The sequence below is a fragment of the Phaethon aethereus genome (genome assembly GCF_964289735.1).
Source record: "Phaethon aethereus genome assembly, chromosome: W".
In the NCBI taxonomy this organism is placed as follows: domain Eukaryota; kingdom Metazoa; phylum Chordata; class Aves; order Phaethontiformes; family Phaethontidae; genus Phaethon; species Phaethon aethereus.
The window spans coordinates 28,239,121-28,259,773 of NC_138581.1; the positions used below are offsets into that span (position 1 = coordinate 28,239,121).

The 20,653-nt window shown below is 42.4% G+C and overlaps 1 protein-coding gene across 1 annotated transcript in view; it reads right to left on the minus strand.

Moving 5' to 3' along the window:
- The window catches only part of LOC309415268 (A disintegrin and metalloproteinase with thrombospondin motifs 6-like), a gene marked incomplete at both ends in the record, with an annotated part of 195,173 nt that extends 174,909 nt beyond the window's left edge, over nucleotides 1–20,264 (minus strand). Inside the window, 3 exons of the mRNA XM_082012736.1 lie at nucleotides 9,581–9,749; nucleotides 19,019–19,383; nucleotides 20,168–20,264. Coding sequence (XP_081868862.1) covers nucleotides 9,581–9,749; nucleotides 19,019–19,383; nucleotides 20,168–20,264 — 631 coding nt within the window. The remainder of the gene's footprint in view (nucleotides 1–9,580; nucleotides 9,750–19,018; nucleotides 19,384–20,167) is intronic.
- Nucleotides 20,265–20,653: the final 389 nt, after the last annotated feature.

Here is a 20,653-nt window from a genome sequence, read left to right on the forward strand (position 1 = left end):
TCCAACAAAACAGAATTTCAACTTTGGGCACAAATACAAGCATACAGCTTTTCAGTAGAAAGGCCTATGTCGTGGTTTAGACCCAGCCGACAACTAAGCACCACGCAGCCACTCACTCACTCCCCCTCCCACAGTGGGACGGGGGAGAGAATTGGGAAAAAACTCGTGGGTTGAGATAAACACAGTTTAATAGGACAGAAAGAAAGAAGGAAACAACAATGATAATAATACCAACAAAGGAATGTACAAGAACAAGTGATGCCCAATACAGCAATTGCTCACCACCCGGTGATTGACAGCCCGTCCCCGAGCAGCGATTTCCGTCCCCCGGCCAACTCCAGTTTATGTACTGGGCATGATGTCGTATGGTAGGGAATATCTCTTTGGCCAGTCTGGGTCAGCTGTCCCAGCTGTGTCCCCTCCCAGCTTCCCGTGCACCCCCAGCCTCCTTGCTGGCAAGCCAGCACAAGAAGATGGACTGTCCTTGACTGCTCAGCAACAACCCAAAACATCAGCACATTATCAACAGTTTCTCATCCCAAATCCAAAACACAGTCTCACACTAGCTTCTGTGAAGAAGTTTGGCGCCCAACGTGGGGCCCGAGGCTTGAGATAATAACGGTTGCAGGTCACAATATCAGTTTATTTGATTTGCATCATGCTCTCGTCTTTGCTGTACATGTTAAGGATCGGTGTTGGTTTCTGCGGGCTGCTGCACTCTGCGATGATGAGTAAGGTCTCGCCTGTGAGTTTTGTTTTTAGAGCACTGACCTTGAGCTTAATGTGGTATCATCTGAGCTCTGTACTAAAGCCGTTACTGTATTTTGGCTACTATCTTGTGGAGACGATTAGCAATTATACTTCTGCCTCTGAAAGGCTTTTTATGGAGGAAATGCAGAATGGTACCTTTGCTACCCTCTATCATAACGTTTCCTCCATCATCACAATAATTTTTCAGTATTTTGAACACCCTTGGGTAGTTAAAATGCCTCTATTGCTACTTCTGGGGAACATTGTTTCGGTTTTGTCTAAGGTTGGCAAGCAATTTAAGAATATCACCCGGAGATCTACCCCAAGGCTGGATAGTTATGAAAGGCAGGGTGTGTGGAACAGCATGGGCAAATGCCTGGGGCGGTGGGCACCTCCGGTGTTCTGGAACTTCACTCCCGAACAAGTCCAGAACCCTGATAAACTAGCAGAATATCTGGAAGAAGTATGCTGTCAGCCTGGCAGCTCCAAGGAGACACAAATCATTGCAATGTGCTGGGGCCTGGCCCATGCCTACCGAGCTCTATTTAACACTATTCAAAGGGGGGAGTGGGTCTCTGGATCTGATGACAATGTCACAGGCACTGTGACTACTCCAACCCCTGTGGCAGGCACTGTAGCTACTCAGACTGTTGCAGCTGAACCAGAGAACCAGCCCATCCCAGTATCAGTTGCCCCTATACAAAAGAAGAAATCTTGGAAGCGGAAGTCAGCTCGTTTAGTAAGGGAGGAGGAAGATTCTGCTAAGAAGGAGCCAGAGGAAGAGAGTGAGGAGGCAGAGTGCTCTGAAGCAGGGACATCACAAGCACAGAAGAGGGAAGAGAGCGAGTCATCGCTTGAAGAGGAGGAAGAGGAAGAACTCATAAAAGAGACGGTGACTACCCGATCTCTATCCCTGAGTGAATTGCGAGATATGCGAAAGGATTTCAGCCGTCGTCCAGGTGAGCACATTGTCACCTGGCTGCTCCGATGCTGGGATAATGGGGCCAGTAGCCTGGAATTAGAGGGTAGGGAAGCCAAGCAGCTGGGGTCCCTTTCTAGGGAAGGGGGCATTGACAAAGCAATTGGAAAAGGTGCACGAGTCCTCAGCCTCTGGAGACGACTCCTGTCGGGTGTGAAGGAAAGGTATCCCTTCAAGGAAGATGTTCTATGTCACCCAGGCAAGTGGACCACCATGGAGAAAGGTATCCAGTACCTGAGGGAGCTAGCTGTGCTGGAGGTGATTTATGGTGACTTGGACAATGGACAATCATCCAAAGATCCAGATGAAGTCAATTGCACGCGACCTATGTGGCGGAAGTTTGTACGGAGTGCACCATCATCATATGCCAACTCATTAGCAGTAATGGCCTGGAAGGACGGAGAGAGACCAACGGTGGATGAATTGGCTGGCCAACTCCGGCAATACGAAGAAAGTCTCTCTTCCTCCCTACGGGCCTGCGTCTCTGCTATAGAGAAACTGTCCCGGGAGTTCCGGCAATTCAAAGAGGATATGCCCTACCCTCCACCCGTACGGACCAGTGTCTCAGCCATTAGGAGTAAGTGCTCTTCTGTTCAAGAGAGAAGATACAGAGGATACACACCACGAGCCACCCTGTGGTTTCAATTGCGTGACTACGGAGAGGACATGAGGAGGTGGGATGGAAAACCTACCTCGACCCTAGAGGCACGAGTACGCGAGCTGCAGGGAAAAACAATTATAAAAGGGGGTTCAGGTTCCTCCAGAAAAATCATCGCTCCACTTTCCAGTGGGCAGTTCCCCAGAAAGAATAGAAGGGCTGATCTCACCTCTGATCCTCTTGAAGGGACTTCTGATTCCTATTTACAAGAAGTGGGTAACGAGTACTATGACCAGGACTAGAGGGGCCTTGCCTCCAGCCAGGCGGAGGAGAGGGACAACCGAGTTTATTGGACTGTGTGGATTAGATGGCCTGGCACATCAGACCCACAGGAATATAAGGCTTTAGTGGACACCGGTACACAATGTACCCTAATGCCATCAAGCCCTATAGGGGCAGAACCCATCTGTATTTCTGGAGTGACAGGGGGATCCCAACAGCTGACTGTCCTGGAGGCCGAAGTGAGCCTACCTGGGAATGAGTGGCAGAAGCACCCCATTGTGACTGGCCCAGAGGCTCCGTGCATCCTGGGCATAGACTACCTCAGGAGAGGGTATTTCAAGGACCCAAAAGGGTACCAGTGGGCTTTTGGTATAGCTGCCTTGGAGATGGAAGAAATTAAACAGCTGTCCACCTTGCCTGGTCTCTCAGAGGACCCTTCTGTGGTGGGGTTGCTCAGGGTCAAAGAACAACAGGTGCCGATCGCTACCACAACAGTGCACTGGCGGCAATATCGCACCAACAGAGACTCCCTGATACCCGTCCATGAGCTGATTCGTCGGCTGGAGAGCCAAGGAGTGATCAGCAAGACTCGCTCACCCTTTAACAGCCCCATATGGACAGTGCGAAAGTCTAATGGAGAGTGGAGACTGACAGTAGACCATCGTGGCCTGAATGAAGTCACGCCGCCACTGAGCGCTGCCGTGCCGGACATGCTAGAACTTCAATATGAACTGGAGTCAAAGGCAGCCAAGTGGTACGCCACCATTGATATTGCTAATGCATTTTTCTCAATCCCTTTGGCGGCAGAGTGCAGGCCACAGTTTGCTTTCACTTGGAGGGGTGTCCAATACACCTGGAATCGACTTCCCCAGGGGTGGAAACATAGCCCTACCATTTGCCATGGGCTGATACAGACTGCGCTGGAACAGGGTGAAGCTCCAGAGCATCTGCAATACATTGATGACATCATCGTATGGGGCAACACAGCAGAAGAAGTTTTCGAGAAAGGGAAGAAAATAATTCAAATCCTTCTGAAAGCTGGTTTTGCTATAAAACAAAGTAAGGTCAAAGGACCTGCACAAGAGATCCAGTTTTTAGGAATAAAATGGCAAGATGGACGTCGGCAGATCCCAACGGATGTGATCAACAAAATAACAGCTATGTCTCCACCAACTAGCAAAAACGAAACACAAGCATTTTTGGGCGTTGTGGGTTTCTGGAGAATGCATATTCCAAATTACAGTCTCATTGTAAGCCCTCTTTATCAAGTGACCTGGAAGAAGAACGATTTTAAATGGGGCCCTGAGCAACGACAAGCCTTCGAACAAATCAAACAGGAGATAGTTCATGCCGTAGCCCTCGGGCCAGTCCGGGCAGGACAAGATGTTTAAAAATGTGCTCTACACGGCAGCCGGGGAGAATGGCCCTACCTGGAGTCTCTGGCAGAAGGCACCAGGAGAGACTCGAGGTCGACCTCTAGGGTTTTGGAGTCGAGGATATAGGGGATCTGAGTCTCGCTATACTCCAACTGAAAAGGAGATATTGGCAGCATATGAAGGAGTTCGAGCTGCCTCAGAAGTGGTAGGTACTGAAGCACAGCTCCTCCTGGCACCCCGACTGCCGGTGCTGGGCTGGATGTTCAAAGGGAGTGTCCCCTCTACACATCATGCGACTGATGCTACGTGGAGTAAGTGGTTTGCGCTTATTACACAGCGGGCTCGAATAGGAAACCTTAATCGCCCGGGAATCTTGGAAGTGATCATGGACTGGCCAGAAGGCAAAGGTTTTGGAATATCACCGGAAGAGGAGGTGGCGCGTGCTGAAGAGGCTCCACCATATAATGAACTGCCAGAGAATGAAAGGCAATATGCCCTGTTTACTGATGGGTCCTGTCGTATTGTAGGCAAACATCGAAGGTGGAAAGCTGCTGTATGGAGCCCTATACGACGAGTTGCCGAAGTGGCTGAAGGACAAGGTGAATCAAGTCAGTTTGCAGAGGTGAAAGCCATCCAGCTGGCTTTAGATATTGCTGAACGAGAAAAATGGCCAGTACTCTATCTTTATACTGACTCATGGATGGTAGCAAATGCTCTATGGGGGTGGCTGCAGCAATGGAAGCAGAGCAACTGGCAACGCAGAGGCAAGCCCATCTGGGCTGCTGAATTGTGGCAAGATATTGCTGCCCGATTAGAGAATCTAGTCATAAAAGTACGCCATGTAGATGCTCACGTACCCAAGAGTAGGGCCACCGAAGAACATCAAAACAACCATCAGGTGGATGAGGCTGCTAAGATTGAAGTGGCTCAGGTGGATCTGGACTGGCAACATAAGGGTGAATTATTTATAGCTCGGTGGACCCATGACACCTCAGGCCATCAGGGAAGAGATGCAACATATAGATGGGCTCGGGATCGAGGGGTGGACCTGACCATGGATGCTATTGCACAGGTTATCCATGAATGTGAAACATGTGCTGCGATTAAACAAGCCAAGCGGTTAAAGCCCATCTGGTATGAAGGACGATGGTTGAAATATAAATATGGCGAGGCCTGGCAGATTGACTATATCACACTTCCACAAACTCGCCAAGGCAAGCGCTATGTGCTTACCATGGTGGAAGCAACCACCGGATGGCTGGAAACATACCCTGTGCCCCATGCCACTGCCCGGAACACTATCCTGGGCCTTGAAAAGCAAGTCTTATGGCAACATGGCACCCCCGAAAGAATTGAGTCAGACAATGGGACTCATTTCCGAAACAACCTCATAGACACCTGGGCCAAAGAGCACGGCATTGAGTGGGTGTATCATATCCCCTATCATGCACCAGCTTCCGGAAAAATTGAACGATACAACGGACTGTTAAAGACTACATTGAGAGCAATGGGTGACGGGACATTCAAACATTGGGATAAACATTTAGCCAAAGCCACCTGGTTAGTCAACACTAGGGGATCTACTAATAGAGCCGGCCCTGCCCAATCAAAACTTCTACGTACTGTAGAAGGGGATAAAGTCCCTGTGGTGCATGTGAGAAATATGCTGGGGAAGATAGTCAGGGTCACTCCTGCCTCAGGCAAAGGCAAACCCATCCGTGGGATTGCCTTTGCCCAGGGACCTGGGTGCACTTGGTGGGTAATGCGGAAGGATGGGGAAGTCCGATGTGTACCTCAAGGAGACTTGATTTTGGGTGAAAATAGTCAATGATTTGAATTGTATTATGTTAATTGTTACACAATACAGTATGACATTACTACTATGGCTGCTATCTACCATATCAATGGTATTACAGTAAGAATCACCCAGACTGATGAAGAATGAGCTTCACTGAAACCAAGCAACGTGCAGCAGTGATGGAACCAGAACTGGCTTCAGCAGCTTGCGCCCAACAATTCCCTCGAGACCGACATCTTCGACCTGCAGATCATGGACATGGACCGTGCCAGATAACAATCCAACACCACATACCATCTCCCCTGCCCTGAGAGACTGCTATGATGGATGAAGCCCGGAGTCATGGACTGAATGAACTCCACAGACATTTAAAGTGATGGCCCATGGACTAAGAAAGTGATATCTGTGTGTATATATTAAAAGACAGGAAGAGTAATGATGAATAATTGGAATGTATTGAAAAGTATAGGACCTGGGCATGACGTAAATGGTATGGAATAAGGGGTGGATACTGTCCTGGTTTCAGCCAGGATAGAGCTGGTTTTCTTCACAGAAGCTAGTGTGAGACTGTGTTTTGGATTTGGGATGAGAAACCGTTGATAATGTGCTGATGTTTTGGGTTGTTGCTGAGCAGTCAAGGACAGTCCAGCTTCTTGTGCTGGCCTACCAGCGAGCAGGCTGGGGGTGCACGGGGAGCTGGGAGGGGACACAGCCGGGACAGCTGACCCAGACTGGCCAAAGAGATATTCCCTACCATACGATGTCATGCCCAGTACATAAACTGGAGTTGGCCGGGGGGCGGAAATCGCTGCTCGGGGACGGGCTGTCGATCACTGGGTGGTGAGCAATTACTGTATTGGGCATCACTTGTTCTTGTACATTCCTTTGTTGGTATTATCATTGTTGTTTCTTTCTTTCTTTCTGTCCTATTAAACTGTGTTTATCTCAACCCACGAGTTTTTTCCCAATTCTCTCCCCCGTCCCACTGCGGGAGGGGGAGTGAACGAGCGGCTGCGTGGTGCTTAGTTGCTGGCTGGGGCTAAACCACGACAGGGATAAAGCTGAAACAATGGTGAGAAAATGAGTTTAAGAGGTTTTGGTACCTGGGAGAGCATTAAAATAGCACATCATCTGGAAAAGTAAGATCTTGAAGTTTTTGGGGAGAGCAAAAGTTTTTCGGAAATTTTCATACAGTGGCAGTAGTACATAGAACAACAGAAAAAGGAGAAACTGAGATGAATGAGCATGAGAGTAGTCTCAATCTTGTAAGAAATAGTGCTTTTGTATTTCAGTAATTAAGGACTTCAGGATGTGACAGATGTGAAAGATCAGGAAATGCACAGGAGCTTCCAAGTATAAAGGCAGCATCAAATATGTAAAGAAATAAACGCTAAAGACTACTGCATGTTTCACAAAAAATGCACACAAGATGTGTAGCTCTGATTGACCTATGATCCATACGACAGATACCACCAGAACAGTTGGATGCAACATGATCAAACTAGCTGCCACTGCTTCATCCTCATTTGGAGGGGAGTGACTTCCTTAGCATTCATCTAAAAGATAACATCTGACAGAGGCCAATACATTTTATTTTTCTAGTAATAGTATAATGGTAAAAATAGCATTATCCTATATTTCATGATCCTTCCACTTATTTCAGGAGGCTTAAGTGACATCATTCCCTACAAAATGAAAGAAAAAGATATATGCATCGCAGATGTCTGTCATAAAATGCATAAACTGGAGCATCCACATACATTAGTACTATTATTTTACAATCAGTTAGCAGGCAGTAGTAGTTAGGAGACTTGTTTTGCAATTATTAGAAGCACATAGATGGAATAACACTTCCAAACTTACATACATGAAGTTTGACATTCACTACAACTAGAGTCTAAACACAGTTAACTGAACCACTCAGGAAAAACTGTCTGCCAAGCATGGGCCTTTGTAGACAATCTGCACTGTAAGTTTAGTCAGCTGGTGCCAGTAAAAGATACAACCTCCAAAAGAAGCTAAAATAAGTTACATCAATGAACAGTGATATTGTTTTATTTTAAGATTGGTATTTGCCAGCCTGTCCTGTGCACTGAATCTTACGGAATACCACTGTCCAGGACTGAACTTTTTCAAGAACAAGCTATTTCTGTACTGGGACCAGTACACTTTAATATCTTCATCATTTACATAGACAGTGGGATCGAATTCACCTTCAGCAAGTTTGCAGATGACACCAAGCTGAGTGGTGCGGTTGACATGCCTGAGGGACGGGATGCTATCCAGAGGGACCTAGACAATTGCGAGGAATGGGCCCATGTGAACCTCATGAGGTTCCACAAGGCCAAGTGCAGGGTCCTGCACCTGGGTCAGGGCAACCCCCGGTATCAGTACAGGCTGGGGGATGAATGGATTGAGAGCAACCCTGCCGAGAGGGACTTAGGGGTACTGGTGGATGAAAAGCTGGACATGAGCCGGCAATGTGCGCTCACAGCCCAGAAGGCCAACCACATCCTGGGCTGCATCCAAAGAAGCGTGGACAGCAGGTCAATGGAGGTGATTCTGCCCCTCTACTCCACTCTGGTGACACCCCACCTGGAGTCCTGCGTCCAGCTCTGGAGCCCTCAGCACAGGGAAGACATGGACCTGTTGGAGTGGGCTGAGAGAGTTGGGGTTATTCAGCTTGGAGAAGAGAAGGCTCCAGGGAGACATTATTGCAGGCTTCCAGTACTTAAAGAGGGCTTATAAGAAAGATGGGGACAGAGTTTTTAGGACAAGGGGTAATGGTTTTAAACTAAAAGTGGGTAGATTTAGACTAGATATAAGGAAGAAATTTTTCACGATGAGGATGGTGAAACACTAGAACAGGTTGCCAGAGAGGTGGTAGATGCCCCATCCCTGGAAACATTTAAGGTCAGGTGGGACAGGGCTCTGAGCAACCTGATCTAGTGTAAGATGTCCCTGCTCATTGCAGGGAGGTTGGACTAGATGACCTTAAAAGGTCCCTTCCAACCCAAACTATTCTATGATTCTATGACAACATTACAACATTTTTCTATTACATAAAACAACATTCTTTTAGTGCTCTAAAATAATGTCAGATTTACTCCAAGCTGTCTTCAAGAAACTGGTTTTCAGCTTCAGTTTAAGCAAGTGAAAATCGTGTCAGAGTACTTGAAAATTGTTTTTGTGGATGTTAAAACTGCTTTACGAGGAAAATATCTCAGTCAGAACTATATAATCCTTCCTAAAAGGCACCTGTAAATCACATACTCAACTATCATGGAATAATGTTAAACTACTGAACCAAAAGCCAGTATCAAAACACCATAAAACTCTGTAAATGAAAAAGATGTGGGCTCCAGTTACAAATGTATTACTAATCATAATACTAACACATATTTATTACACATCAAGTTTCCTCAAATGAGATGGAACACTTACTAAACATTGAGCTGTAATACTTAGTCACTCAATCACACCTTCCACTCGGGGAACGAAGTACATTTATAGCATGTGTTGAGGAAGCCTGTGCCCACTATTACCACTGTACACAACACAGGAATAAAACAAGACTTACTCCCAGTATCTTAGTTTTCAAAAGACACTATACTCTTGATCTGAATCTGAAAAAAAAGCAAAAACTACTTTTCAACAGTAGTCACTGCATCACCCAAAAGGAGGATTCCTACTGCTACATTGTCCACTGTACCTTACGTGTGAACCAAGCAAGATATTTTAAAATAAGTCCTAAGTTATAATTTGTTAATTATAATTAATTTGTTAATAACACTTACCTGAGACTCCACAGTGACCATGATCATAGAGATATTGCTGGTGCATGGTAGACTTTTTGTATATAACATGAGGATGACCATTCTCATAATTAAAGTTTCTGGAATTTTTTGTTATATTCCTTAAAGGCTCAATAAAATACTCTTCATCTTCTGTAGCAATGACTCCATGCTTAAAGGAGAAAAGAAGAAAATAAAAACTTGCAAAAGACAATATAAAACTCCTATTAAAAAGCTTAATTTTAAATAACATTTGGTTATAATTTATTTCTGTGAAGAAATCCACAACTATAAGCCAAAACAGAAAACAGTGCATGAGCCAGCTCTCCTCCACTGACTTTACTGGAAGCAGGAGTAAGTGCCTATAAGCACCACAATGAGAAAATAATTAAGATATCATTGCCCTATTTCTGGAGTTCTCTCCTATCATTTTTGGTAGATGTGTTAAGAAAGCAAGATATATTCTTGGTATATGAAAAACAATCTGTTCACAGAGATGTTCCAGAACTATGTGATTCCTATCCATTAAAAGTGACACCAAGCCAAAATGGCCTTGCTCAAAGGGTGAGCCCAATATCCCTCTGTGATGCCATACCAGTAGGTACTTAATGTCACATACTGCATCAAAGAAAAACTGCATGAAGGATTAATTATAGAAAATATATTCAGGGAAATCATTCAGCATTTTACATCCAGATGCTTAATTCCAAAACTGAGCTAGTTAGTAAAATCAAATCATTAATATTAACATAGGCTTCATTATCTACAAAGCAAATTTATTCCTTAAAAGGTCTCGCCACAAATCTTTGGCAAATCCAAGTTGTTGCAGACTGTGTACTAGACCTCATTCTCCATAACAAATGAACATATTTTTTTCCCGCATACTGCAGTGCACAATAGTAGATATTCCATTCTCATAACTTTCACATTTGTGAACTCAGCTTCTTCCAAACAGGAAGTGGTTTACGTAAGAAATGGGAGATTTCACGCCAACTATACAATCTCCCGAACCTTCAGCAATTAAAACTGAACTTCAGCAGATAATTCACTTTTGGGATACTTTCAGCTATAGAAATATTGGAGAATAAGCCCAGACAGACTCCTACACCTATATTTGCTAAATAAAAAAATCTGGTATCTGTACCTAGAAAATTCTGACTCTATAAACTTTCTGCACCAGGAAAAAGAGCTACTGATCAGGTAGGAGACTGGAAGAAGGAACTTCTGCATTCATATCCTGATTTGATGAATCATAAATTTCTACCACACCTTTGATCTGTGAAGCAAGTACTATGCATGAGCCTTTTTTTAAAGGTTTGTGTTTGGTTTGGTTTTGGGGTTTTTGGTTTTTTCTCCTCCAATGAGACTTCTATGATTAGCCATAAGAGCAGTTACTCCTTATTTCCTCTAAATATCCCAAAGCTGTTTCTGAGATCAGGGCTTGCCATTGTACTCTTGGTCAAAGCTCTCCTCCAGCTGCCATTTTGTACATAAACTGCCTGCTGTTCTTCACTCCTGGAATAACTGGATTTCAGTAGAATCACAGAATCATTTAGGCTGGAAAAGACCTCTAAGATCATCAAGTCCAACCATTAACCTAACACTGCCAAGTCCACCACTAAACCATGCCCCTAAATGCCACATCTACATATCTTTTAAAAAACTCCAAGAATGGTGTGGTGACTCAACCACCTCCCTGGGCAGCCTGTTCGAATGCTTGACAACCCTTCTGGAGAAGAAATTTTCCTAATATCTAATCTAAACCTCCCCTGGCGCAACTTGAGGCCATTTCCTCTCATCCTATCACTTGTTACTTGGGAGAAGAGACCAACACCCACCTCACCACAACCCCCTTTCAGGTAGTTGTAGAGAGCGATAAGGTAACCCTCAATACTTTGGGGTGGATCCCATCCAGCCCCACAGACTTGTGTGTGTCTAAGTGGTGTAGCTGGTCACTAACGATTTCCCCTTGGATTATGGGGGCTTCATTCGTCTCCCCGTCCCTGTCTTCCAGCTCAGGGTGCTGGGTACCCCGAGAACAACTGGTCTGACTATTAAAGACTGAGGCAAAGAAGGCATTAAGTACCTCAGCCTTTTCCTCATCCTTTGTCACTATGTTTCCCTCTGCATCCAATAAATGATGGAGATTCTCCTTAGCCCTTCTGTTCTTGCTAATGTATTTATAGAAACATTTTTTTTTGTCTTTTACCGCAGTAGCCAGATTAAGTTCTATTTGGGCTTTGGCCCTTCTAATTTTCTCCCTGCATAACCTCACAACATCTTTGTAGTCCTCCTGAGCTGCCTTCCCCTTCTTCCAAAGGTCATAAACTCTTTTTTTTTTCCTGAGTTCCAGCAAAAGCTCTTTTTTCAGCCAAGCCAGTCTTCTTCCCCGCCAGCTCGTCTTCAGGCACATGGGGACGGCCTGCTCCTGAGCCTTTAAGACTTCCTTCTTGAAGACTGTCCAGCCTTCCTGGACAACTTTGCCCTTCAGGACTGCCTCCCAACGGACTCTGTCAACCAGGCCCCAAAAAAGGCCAAAGTCTGCCCTCCAGAAGTCCAAGGTAGCACTTCTGCTAGGCATGCTCCTTCTCCAAGAATCAAAAACTCTATCATTTTGTGATCGCTATGCCCAAGACTGCCTCCAACCATCACATCACCCACAAGTCCTTCTCTGTTTGCATACAAGAGGTCCAGCAGGGTGCCTTCCTTATTTGGCTCACTCACCAGCTGTGTCAGGAAGTTAACTTTCACACGCTCCAGGAACTTCCTAGACCGTTTCCTCTCTGTTGTATTGTATTTCCAGCAGACATCTGGGAAGTTCAAGTCCCCCACAAGAACAAGGGCTAGCGATTGTGAGACTTCTCCCAGCTGCTTATAGAATATTTCATCTGTCTCTTCATCCTGGTTGGGTGGTCTGTCTTCTTGGCCTTTCCCCTTATCCTTACCCATAAATACTCAACCCTTTCATCACCATTGTCAAGCTCTAAATTGCAGCATTAATTCCCTAAACAAATTGCAGGTAAAATAAGCAAAAACCATTATGAATGTCTGCAAACTATCATCACAGTTCCATCAGGTACCATCAGTGAAAAAAGTTAGGAGAGTATCACCAATTTTTCCTATGCCTAGTTGACATATGATCTCATCTGCCCAAACACTATGGTGGTTTAAGAAAAAAAATAGGGTTTAATAACATTTAGTTGAGGAACTGCAAATAAATTTTAACTCACACCTGCCACCAAGTAGTCATGTGGTCAGTTGCTGCAGGTAGCCAAGTGATTTGATAAACACTGGAAACAAAACTTTCCCTGCATATGCCCTTCACATAAGCCCTGCATATATATACACACACCATTTTAAACCTAAAATATAATAAATTTGCTTGCAGACAAAACTGTTCTTCCAATATTAAACTGATGCAAGGGGTCTTGTTGAATCGAAGTGAATGATTTTTAAGAAGCACTCCAAATTCTGTACATAAGAAATACCTATTTCAGTGACAACCACCATTTATTCTAATTAGGAGTTTAGAAAACTCATGTGGCTAGAGATGCTTCCATTGTATATGCATTCAGCAATGCCTGATTAATAGTGGGAATTACGCTATTATATCCAAACCGACTTTCTAAAACACACTTTTGGCTTATCTATTATTTGAGCACAACACAGCTTCAGTTGCAAAAGGAGACTGAAATAATGCCTTTTTGAAGCATTAAAAGGTATGAGCTTTGTTTGTTTGTTTGTTTTGACATTGTATTTGAACTTAAACAGTTTGTACATTAAAATCCTGCTCCAAAGTATAAGAAGTATCATTAAGATATAAGAATGACCAACAAAAGATTTTGACAAAATACCATGAATTTAAGAAACAAGTTGAATGCCCCAAGTAAGTTACTGCAAGCAACATTCCCAAGATTATAATCTAAAATAGATTGTTTGAGGTCCTGTGTTACCCAATCCCACTACTGACTGTCAACTCCTGCTAACATATATAAGGTCTTGATCCAGCAGTTTGACATGCTCAGACAAATCTGTGAATCCACATGGAGTTCCCCTGAATTTCTGAAAAGGAATCTTTTTGTGTCAGGCTGTCAAGCTGGGGCCTTACCCTACTTCAGATGAGGGATGCCCATCAGTCACAGAAGCAAATTGAATGATGGAGGACAAGTGCCTGCCTTTTCCACACAATACTACTGTTTTTCAATTTCTCCCTGCCTTGAACCTTTCTAGACTTTATGCTTCATCCATTTTTTAATACAAAGCAGTAGTAATGAAAACTTCTGAAAATGTGTCAGTCTTGTTCAGTATGTCTACAGCTGGTTCTACACTTCAGTGTAGTTTTATGACTGAGGAAACAGACTGCATTAGCTTAGTGTGTTCTCAAAGATTAAAACAATAATGATCTGGCCTGGGACAGTACATCATGGAATCTGACAAGACATCTTAAAACTAGGACAGGGACAGCTTATATATAATTTTCTGAATACTAAGTCTATACTGCAAATACATATTAATACCAAAGAGAACTCTAAAGACACCGATCTAGAATACTAAATCTCTTTCAATATAATTTCTGATCTTCATAAGTTATTTTAGAAATTATACATTATTTTACATATGATTCAGAAATACCATACTATATGCAATTTATGTTCTATAAAAATAGATACATTCTTTATGGTAGAATCAGCTTTCAAATGAATAATTTATACACATATGAATCGAGGAATACATGAAACAAACATGAAGTCTTTCGGCAAAATAATTGTTCCTTTAACCAAGTAATGTCATGCTTTTAGCCAAAGTCTACTTTTTGGGCTTTCTTTATCATTTCTGTTTGGATGGAAACATCTGTGCTACCCAGCACAAATGTTATTCAGTGCATGAACTTCACATGCCATAGAAATACTTGGCATTTTACATTAAACATTTCCTTGGAACCACAGTAGCCCCAAAATACAATTTAATCTCTGATTCACTTTCCTAATAATAATCACTATCTACATGTTTTAAAGAGTTTCCCACTACTGGGCTTTTCAGCTCAAAATGAGAAAATCTGCTACTGTGGAAGACTTATTTGAGCACTCAGTTAAGAGCTTGAACACCTAGCAGAGGACAGAGGTGGGTCAGAATGCAAAAAGTTTTGTTTCTCCTCAATTCCAGCACTATGAACCCCAAATCTTTTCTTCTTTAAGACTTGCTCCCCTCAGAATTAAACAAACTTCTTTCCCTTGAGGTGAATTTCTCTCTTCAGCCAGTCTACCACTGTTTCTTCTCTTCTTTCCTTCACTATGACATACTCAACTGAGACAATGCCTCAGCTACTTCTGCTTCAGTCTTGTTGCCTTGCACCCAACATTCAAAGGCCCCAAAATACTGCTCCTTGCACTCTTTCATGAGAAGGCCAAACCTGCAATCCATCCACAAATGTAACATCTACTAAAGTAAATATGAATTTGGAAGCCAGCAAGCCTGCCGGACAAGACCTTCAATTTCCTCACATGACTGCTCACTGGATTATAGAGCTTTCCTCATAACTTCAGACAATTTATATAGCATAATCAGGGCCCAGCAGATGGAAACTGCTGGAATGAAACTTCAGTAACTAGCAGCCTGTAATTCTGAGGTGCTTGGTAATGAGAAATATATAGAGAGAGGCTAAAACAGGAAATTAACTGAACTGCTGGTCACTTATAATGAAACTGAGAGAAAGCCCTTCTTGCACTACAACTCATCTCAGATAGAATCATAGAATCATAGAATCTTTGGGTCAGAAGGGACCTTTTAAGGTCATCTAGTCCTACCCCCCTGCAATGAGCAGGGACATCTTCAACTAGATCAGGTTGCTGAGAGCCCCGTCCAACCTGACCTTGAATATTTCCAGGGATGGGGCATCTACCACCTCTCTGGGCAACCTGTGCCAGTGTTTCACCACCCTCATTGTGAAAAATTTCTTCCTTATATCTAGTCTAAATCTACCCACTTTTAGTTTAAAACCATTACCCCTCGTCCTATACTACAGGCCATGCTAAAAGGTCTGTCCCCATCTTTCTTATAAGCCTCCTTTAAGTACTGACAGGCTGCAATAACGTCTCCCTAGAGCCTTCTCTTCTCCATGCTGAACACCCCAACTCTCTCAGCCTTTCCTCATAGGATATACTACAAGTGTTCTTCAAAGTCATACAACTTATGTTAGTTAAACCATGGCCTCACCTGCCCACCCTGAATAACTAAACAGAATAACTCAAACATTCACTAAGGGGAAGAAATTTGGCAATAGTGAAGTCTAACAGGACAACTGGTATAAATAGAATGCTTAAATTTTGCTTGTGAGCAACATTCATGCTAAAGGCTTCTACTTGTTTTAGAGTTACTGACAACTTAAAATGACTGGCTCTGGGACAGATGTTAATCAAGGACTATGTAGAATACGACTGGCAGTCTCTTACAGACCAACATTCAGACTGGAAAATACAAACGTCTCAAGCACAACATATTCTGAACTATCACTAAAACTAACTAAAACAAGTAATAGTGTCTTCAATATTCACTGCCAATTGCTTTATGAAACATGTTCTAACCAGCAGCTATATAACAAAATATTTGTCAGTAGGAATCATCATTTAAAAATAACTCTGTGATGGATTTATCTGAATGGAGTGGTAACTCCTATACTCAGTGCTCTGGAAGGCCCTGCCAACCTCTGTATGACAGAGGAATTTCTGTATGGTAGAGGATGCAGCCTACCGCTGCACCCCTTTGCAGGATCCCTGCCTCTCTGAGAAAGAGCCTTGTGTCACCCCTGCTGCTGCTTCCAGAGCATGACAGGAGTCTCACATACTTGTGACTTGGCCTTTCTAGGAGATGCAGTAGACACCTGACACTTGCAGTCCCAAGTAAGAGGCATGACCAAGAAGAACTCGAGAGTGCCAGTCATGGTGTACCCAGAGAACTGGGGCTGCCTTAATCCAGACCAGGAATACCTGGAAGAAATACAGAAGAGTTGACAACAGCTAAAAGCATCAAAGATGACTATTTAACTGGGAAGCACTCCACACTAAAGTTAACTTACAGACTAAGTTAATGCACTGACACCTTGAACCACAGAACAACAGACAGCTTCACTCCAGCAAAACAGCGAGGCTGAGGGCAGAGGGAAAACATGCAGCAATAGGAGTGCTAAAAGTCACCTCAGGGCCTGAGGCACAGAAACAAACAAACAAACAACAACAAAAAAAAAGATTCTGCTTTGCCTCAAGAGGGATTCATTTAGAAGTGACACCTACCATGCTGCTAAATTTTTTGAAGAAAACAAGTGCCATGAGGAGCGAGGGATCGGGAAAGCTGACAGGAAAGCGTGGACTTTTTCCTGCTTCATCCCACTCTTGTTTTCCTAACATGAAAGGAAAACAAGAGTCGGCTAAGGCAAGAGCAGGCATTCTTGGCTCACTCCCTGTCCAAGGTCAGAGAAGAACCAAAATAGGAGCACCGTGGCACAGACTGAAAACTCCAAGGGAGCCAACCAGTCTGTGCCTCAACTGGCAGAAACTCTGGAGATATAGAGGTATGCAGCCTCTTTTAAAGAAGTGAGTCCTGAAAGCAGGGATTTACTCTCCATAGTATTTTTAGCTGAAATGAACTCTAAAGCAAAATGATCTAGTATATTAAAAAGCTTAAATAACCATGACAAAAATGTTATTACATAGGAACTGCAAAACCAAAGTGAAAATTGTACTACGTTCAGACCTATCAGCTGCAAGTCTGCATTAACCAAACTGTGATACCACACTCAATGGAACACCATTTTAACTACATTTCTTCGAAAGTGTCACTTAGCCCTAGAAATCCCCATTAAATTATTTTTCCTCAAGAGTACTCCAAAATGTTAACCTAGACTGTATCAGGGACATCACAAATAGCTGGGTATAATGCATCCTATCTAGGTCTGAAGCAGCAAGCTCTTGTTTGTAAATAACATCCCAAGATGCATTATTCTAATAGCACTTCCAAGTGAAAGGATGAAATACCTGACAATCACTGGCTAAGACCTTAAACATGTAACTTCTTGCCTGACAAGATCAAACAGACCTTGAGCAAGCTGGTTAGGCTTCCCTTGTAAACTCACTGGTAACAGGTTAAATTGACCTCCTTGTACCATTCTGAGGACGAAAGACTGATGAGCTAATTCAATGACTATATATGGACAAAGGAAGCCCAAAGTTCAGCTAGCAGACAGCGTGAGGAAGACTATGGACGACCACCTGAGGGTGAAAAGACCCTAACCCTAATTTTACTGTGCATGCTTGGACTATGTAAATGAATTCTGGGAACTCATCACCATAAGACTGCCCTTCTCAGGGAATCTGATGAATATGTATGATTTTTCTGTATATGAACTGATGTGCTTTACTAACCCGTGGGAGCACTCATGGTGGAGCAATCCCCAGTGCTGCCCAGCGCTGCAATAAAGAATGCCTGCCTTCTAAAACTTCAAACTAAGTGTTAGAGGGTTTTCTTGCCGACTTTTCGGTATCACATAAATAGGAATTAGTTTAGCAAGTCTGTATAACCTTTTTTTTCCTTTAGTAATTAGATACTACCAGAATGAACAACCACAATATATACATATATTTTTACTAGAGAAATTACTAGGCTCTTGACTTAGTATTTTCTAGTCATGCCCTTCTATTTTAGTATTTTGTTACTCAGTAGTTTGGTTTTTAATTTTTTGCATTTCTTTTCTAATTTCTGTTGGGAATAAAAGCAGCTTTTTCCCATGCAAGTACTACTGACATGTGATCAACAGTTCAACAGTAAAAGAAGAGAACAAGAGAGATAAGAACTTCTAATCCTACTTTTAAATGCAACTGTTTATGATTTGTAAACAAAATATTTCTTAAAAAGGTAGATAATTACTTTCTGATGCTGGTACTTGCAAAGGATTTAATTTCCTCTTCACGGTTTGAATTTATCACAATGATGATTTCTACACCAAGCAATTCCTCTTCTCTGTTATTTACTCAGAGTTTCTTAACCCAAATTCTCAAAAATTACAAGTGGGGGTTCAGTTCATTAAGTGTCTCTCTGGAGATTCAGCATCATAAAGGACCCACTGTTTTGCTCCCCCTCTTTGAGTTTGTAACATTTTTATAACCTATAATGATCTCAGCACAGACCTAATCTTGCAGCCCTAGTGCAGACACTGTAAACACTGAAAATGTTGCCTGCTAAAGGACTACAGAACTGGGCCTTAGTTCTTACAATTAATCTTGAAAAACTTTTCCCCAGGAACCAGACCAGTTTTTAGGGAGTTTTTGCACCTTCCTGTCTGCTTGCTTCTTGCAGGGATTCAAAAAACTGAAAGATATGCCAATCAAGTAGTTCTGTAATTTAAAAAGGGACAAGCACACTATTATACTAGAACATGTAATGTGCACTTACCAGACCATTGCAGTTGCTTAAGGCCACTTTAGTTGTGCTGTGTTTGTCTTGCAAATATCCTGTGTAATGACAGTGGTCTAAAAAATCATGCTTCCATTGAGGTCCATCTTTCCCCCAGTATTCTACTGTAAAATGTCTAGACACCAAATCTGTGTTGAGAGTCAGGTTTAAATGAAAGTGCTTGCCATAGGCAGAAAGTTTAAAAAATAATTTAGATGCTGTCAGTTCTTGGTCATAAGGGTCTGTACTCCTCCTCCTTCTTGAAGATTTAGCATTTTTCACAGTAAAGCTGAGGAAGGCTCCATTTTGATCAACCCTTATTGGGATTGTTAGTTGGTAGTGTTCAAGGTAAGACAGGAATTCCTCTTTGTAATCACAAGGTAAGACAATCCAGTGAGTGGGCATAGAAGAGAAGAAAATATAACAGGAAACAACAAGTAGTAGTATAAACATAAACCATATTTGGATAAATCTCATTACCCTCATGAGCAAGTCATTTTCAGGTAAATGCAAGATGGAGTTTTACTAAATAAAAGAAAAAATTCTTTTCTTTCTAAATCAAGAAAACATGTTCAGTTTCCTATTAACCTGATGTCAATGGAAATACAAAAGTTTTTAATTACATATCTTTTCCCTATTTACCCAAAATATGTAAACATTTGGGGCTAAATTCTACCTAAGAAGGACGTATTCTTCCCAGAGATACCATTCAAAGACAAAAGCTATTAGATCCACCTGCAAGAATAAAAACAGTAGTAAAAGTATTATATTGTAAAAACATGTAAAATGCTCTTCATTTCATTAAAAACCTATAAATATTAATGGATCAAATTAAGATTAGATCCTTACTTCCTAGTTTAAAAACATGTTAATGATGTTATAGCAAGTATCTAAACTATTATCAAGTACTACATTTTATTAGATTTAATTTGCAAGGCTTTCCTAAAGTTAAAAGTAGACAAAAACCAAACTAAAACAACAATTTAATCAGATTTCTTATATTTAAACTTCCATGACAATGAATCATGATAAAACTAAGAGCAGAGCCCATATGATCTCGTGAATTATATAAACGTGGTTTAAAAAATATTACCCAAATGCAATGCAAAAATCGATGCTTCTTGTCAGCTACAGAGGTCTGACCCCTACCTTGAGAACTATATGAATGCCTGTTGTCACTGTGAAATTCCGATGAAACCATGACTAGGCTCAAAATCGAAGTCCACATCTTCCAAAAAATTTCCATAATTTAGAAAAACAGAAAGCTGCTTTTTTTCCCCCCCACACTCCTTGGAGGGCTACCTGTGTGCTATAGAGTTAACTCCACTCCAGAATCACACCATAACAGGTATATGCATTTTATACGACTTCCAAATTAACTATTGGATGTTTCACTTTTTGACAGGTATTCTTTTCCAACAACCTCTATTTTCTTCTATATCTGCAGTCATTTTCTCAATTCAGAATAAGTATTTGTAAGATTCCTTAAGATATCAGTAAGACATTAGACTGGATAGTTAACTGAACTTGCTCCATTTCTTTTCCTGAAAAACAAAAGAAAATTAGTCAAGGCAAATTCTTTCTATTAAAACAGATCTATACTGCAAAACACTAAGCCATCATCATGAACTACGC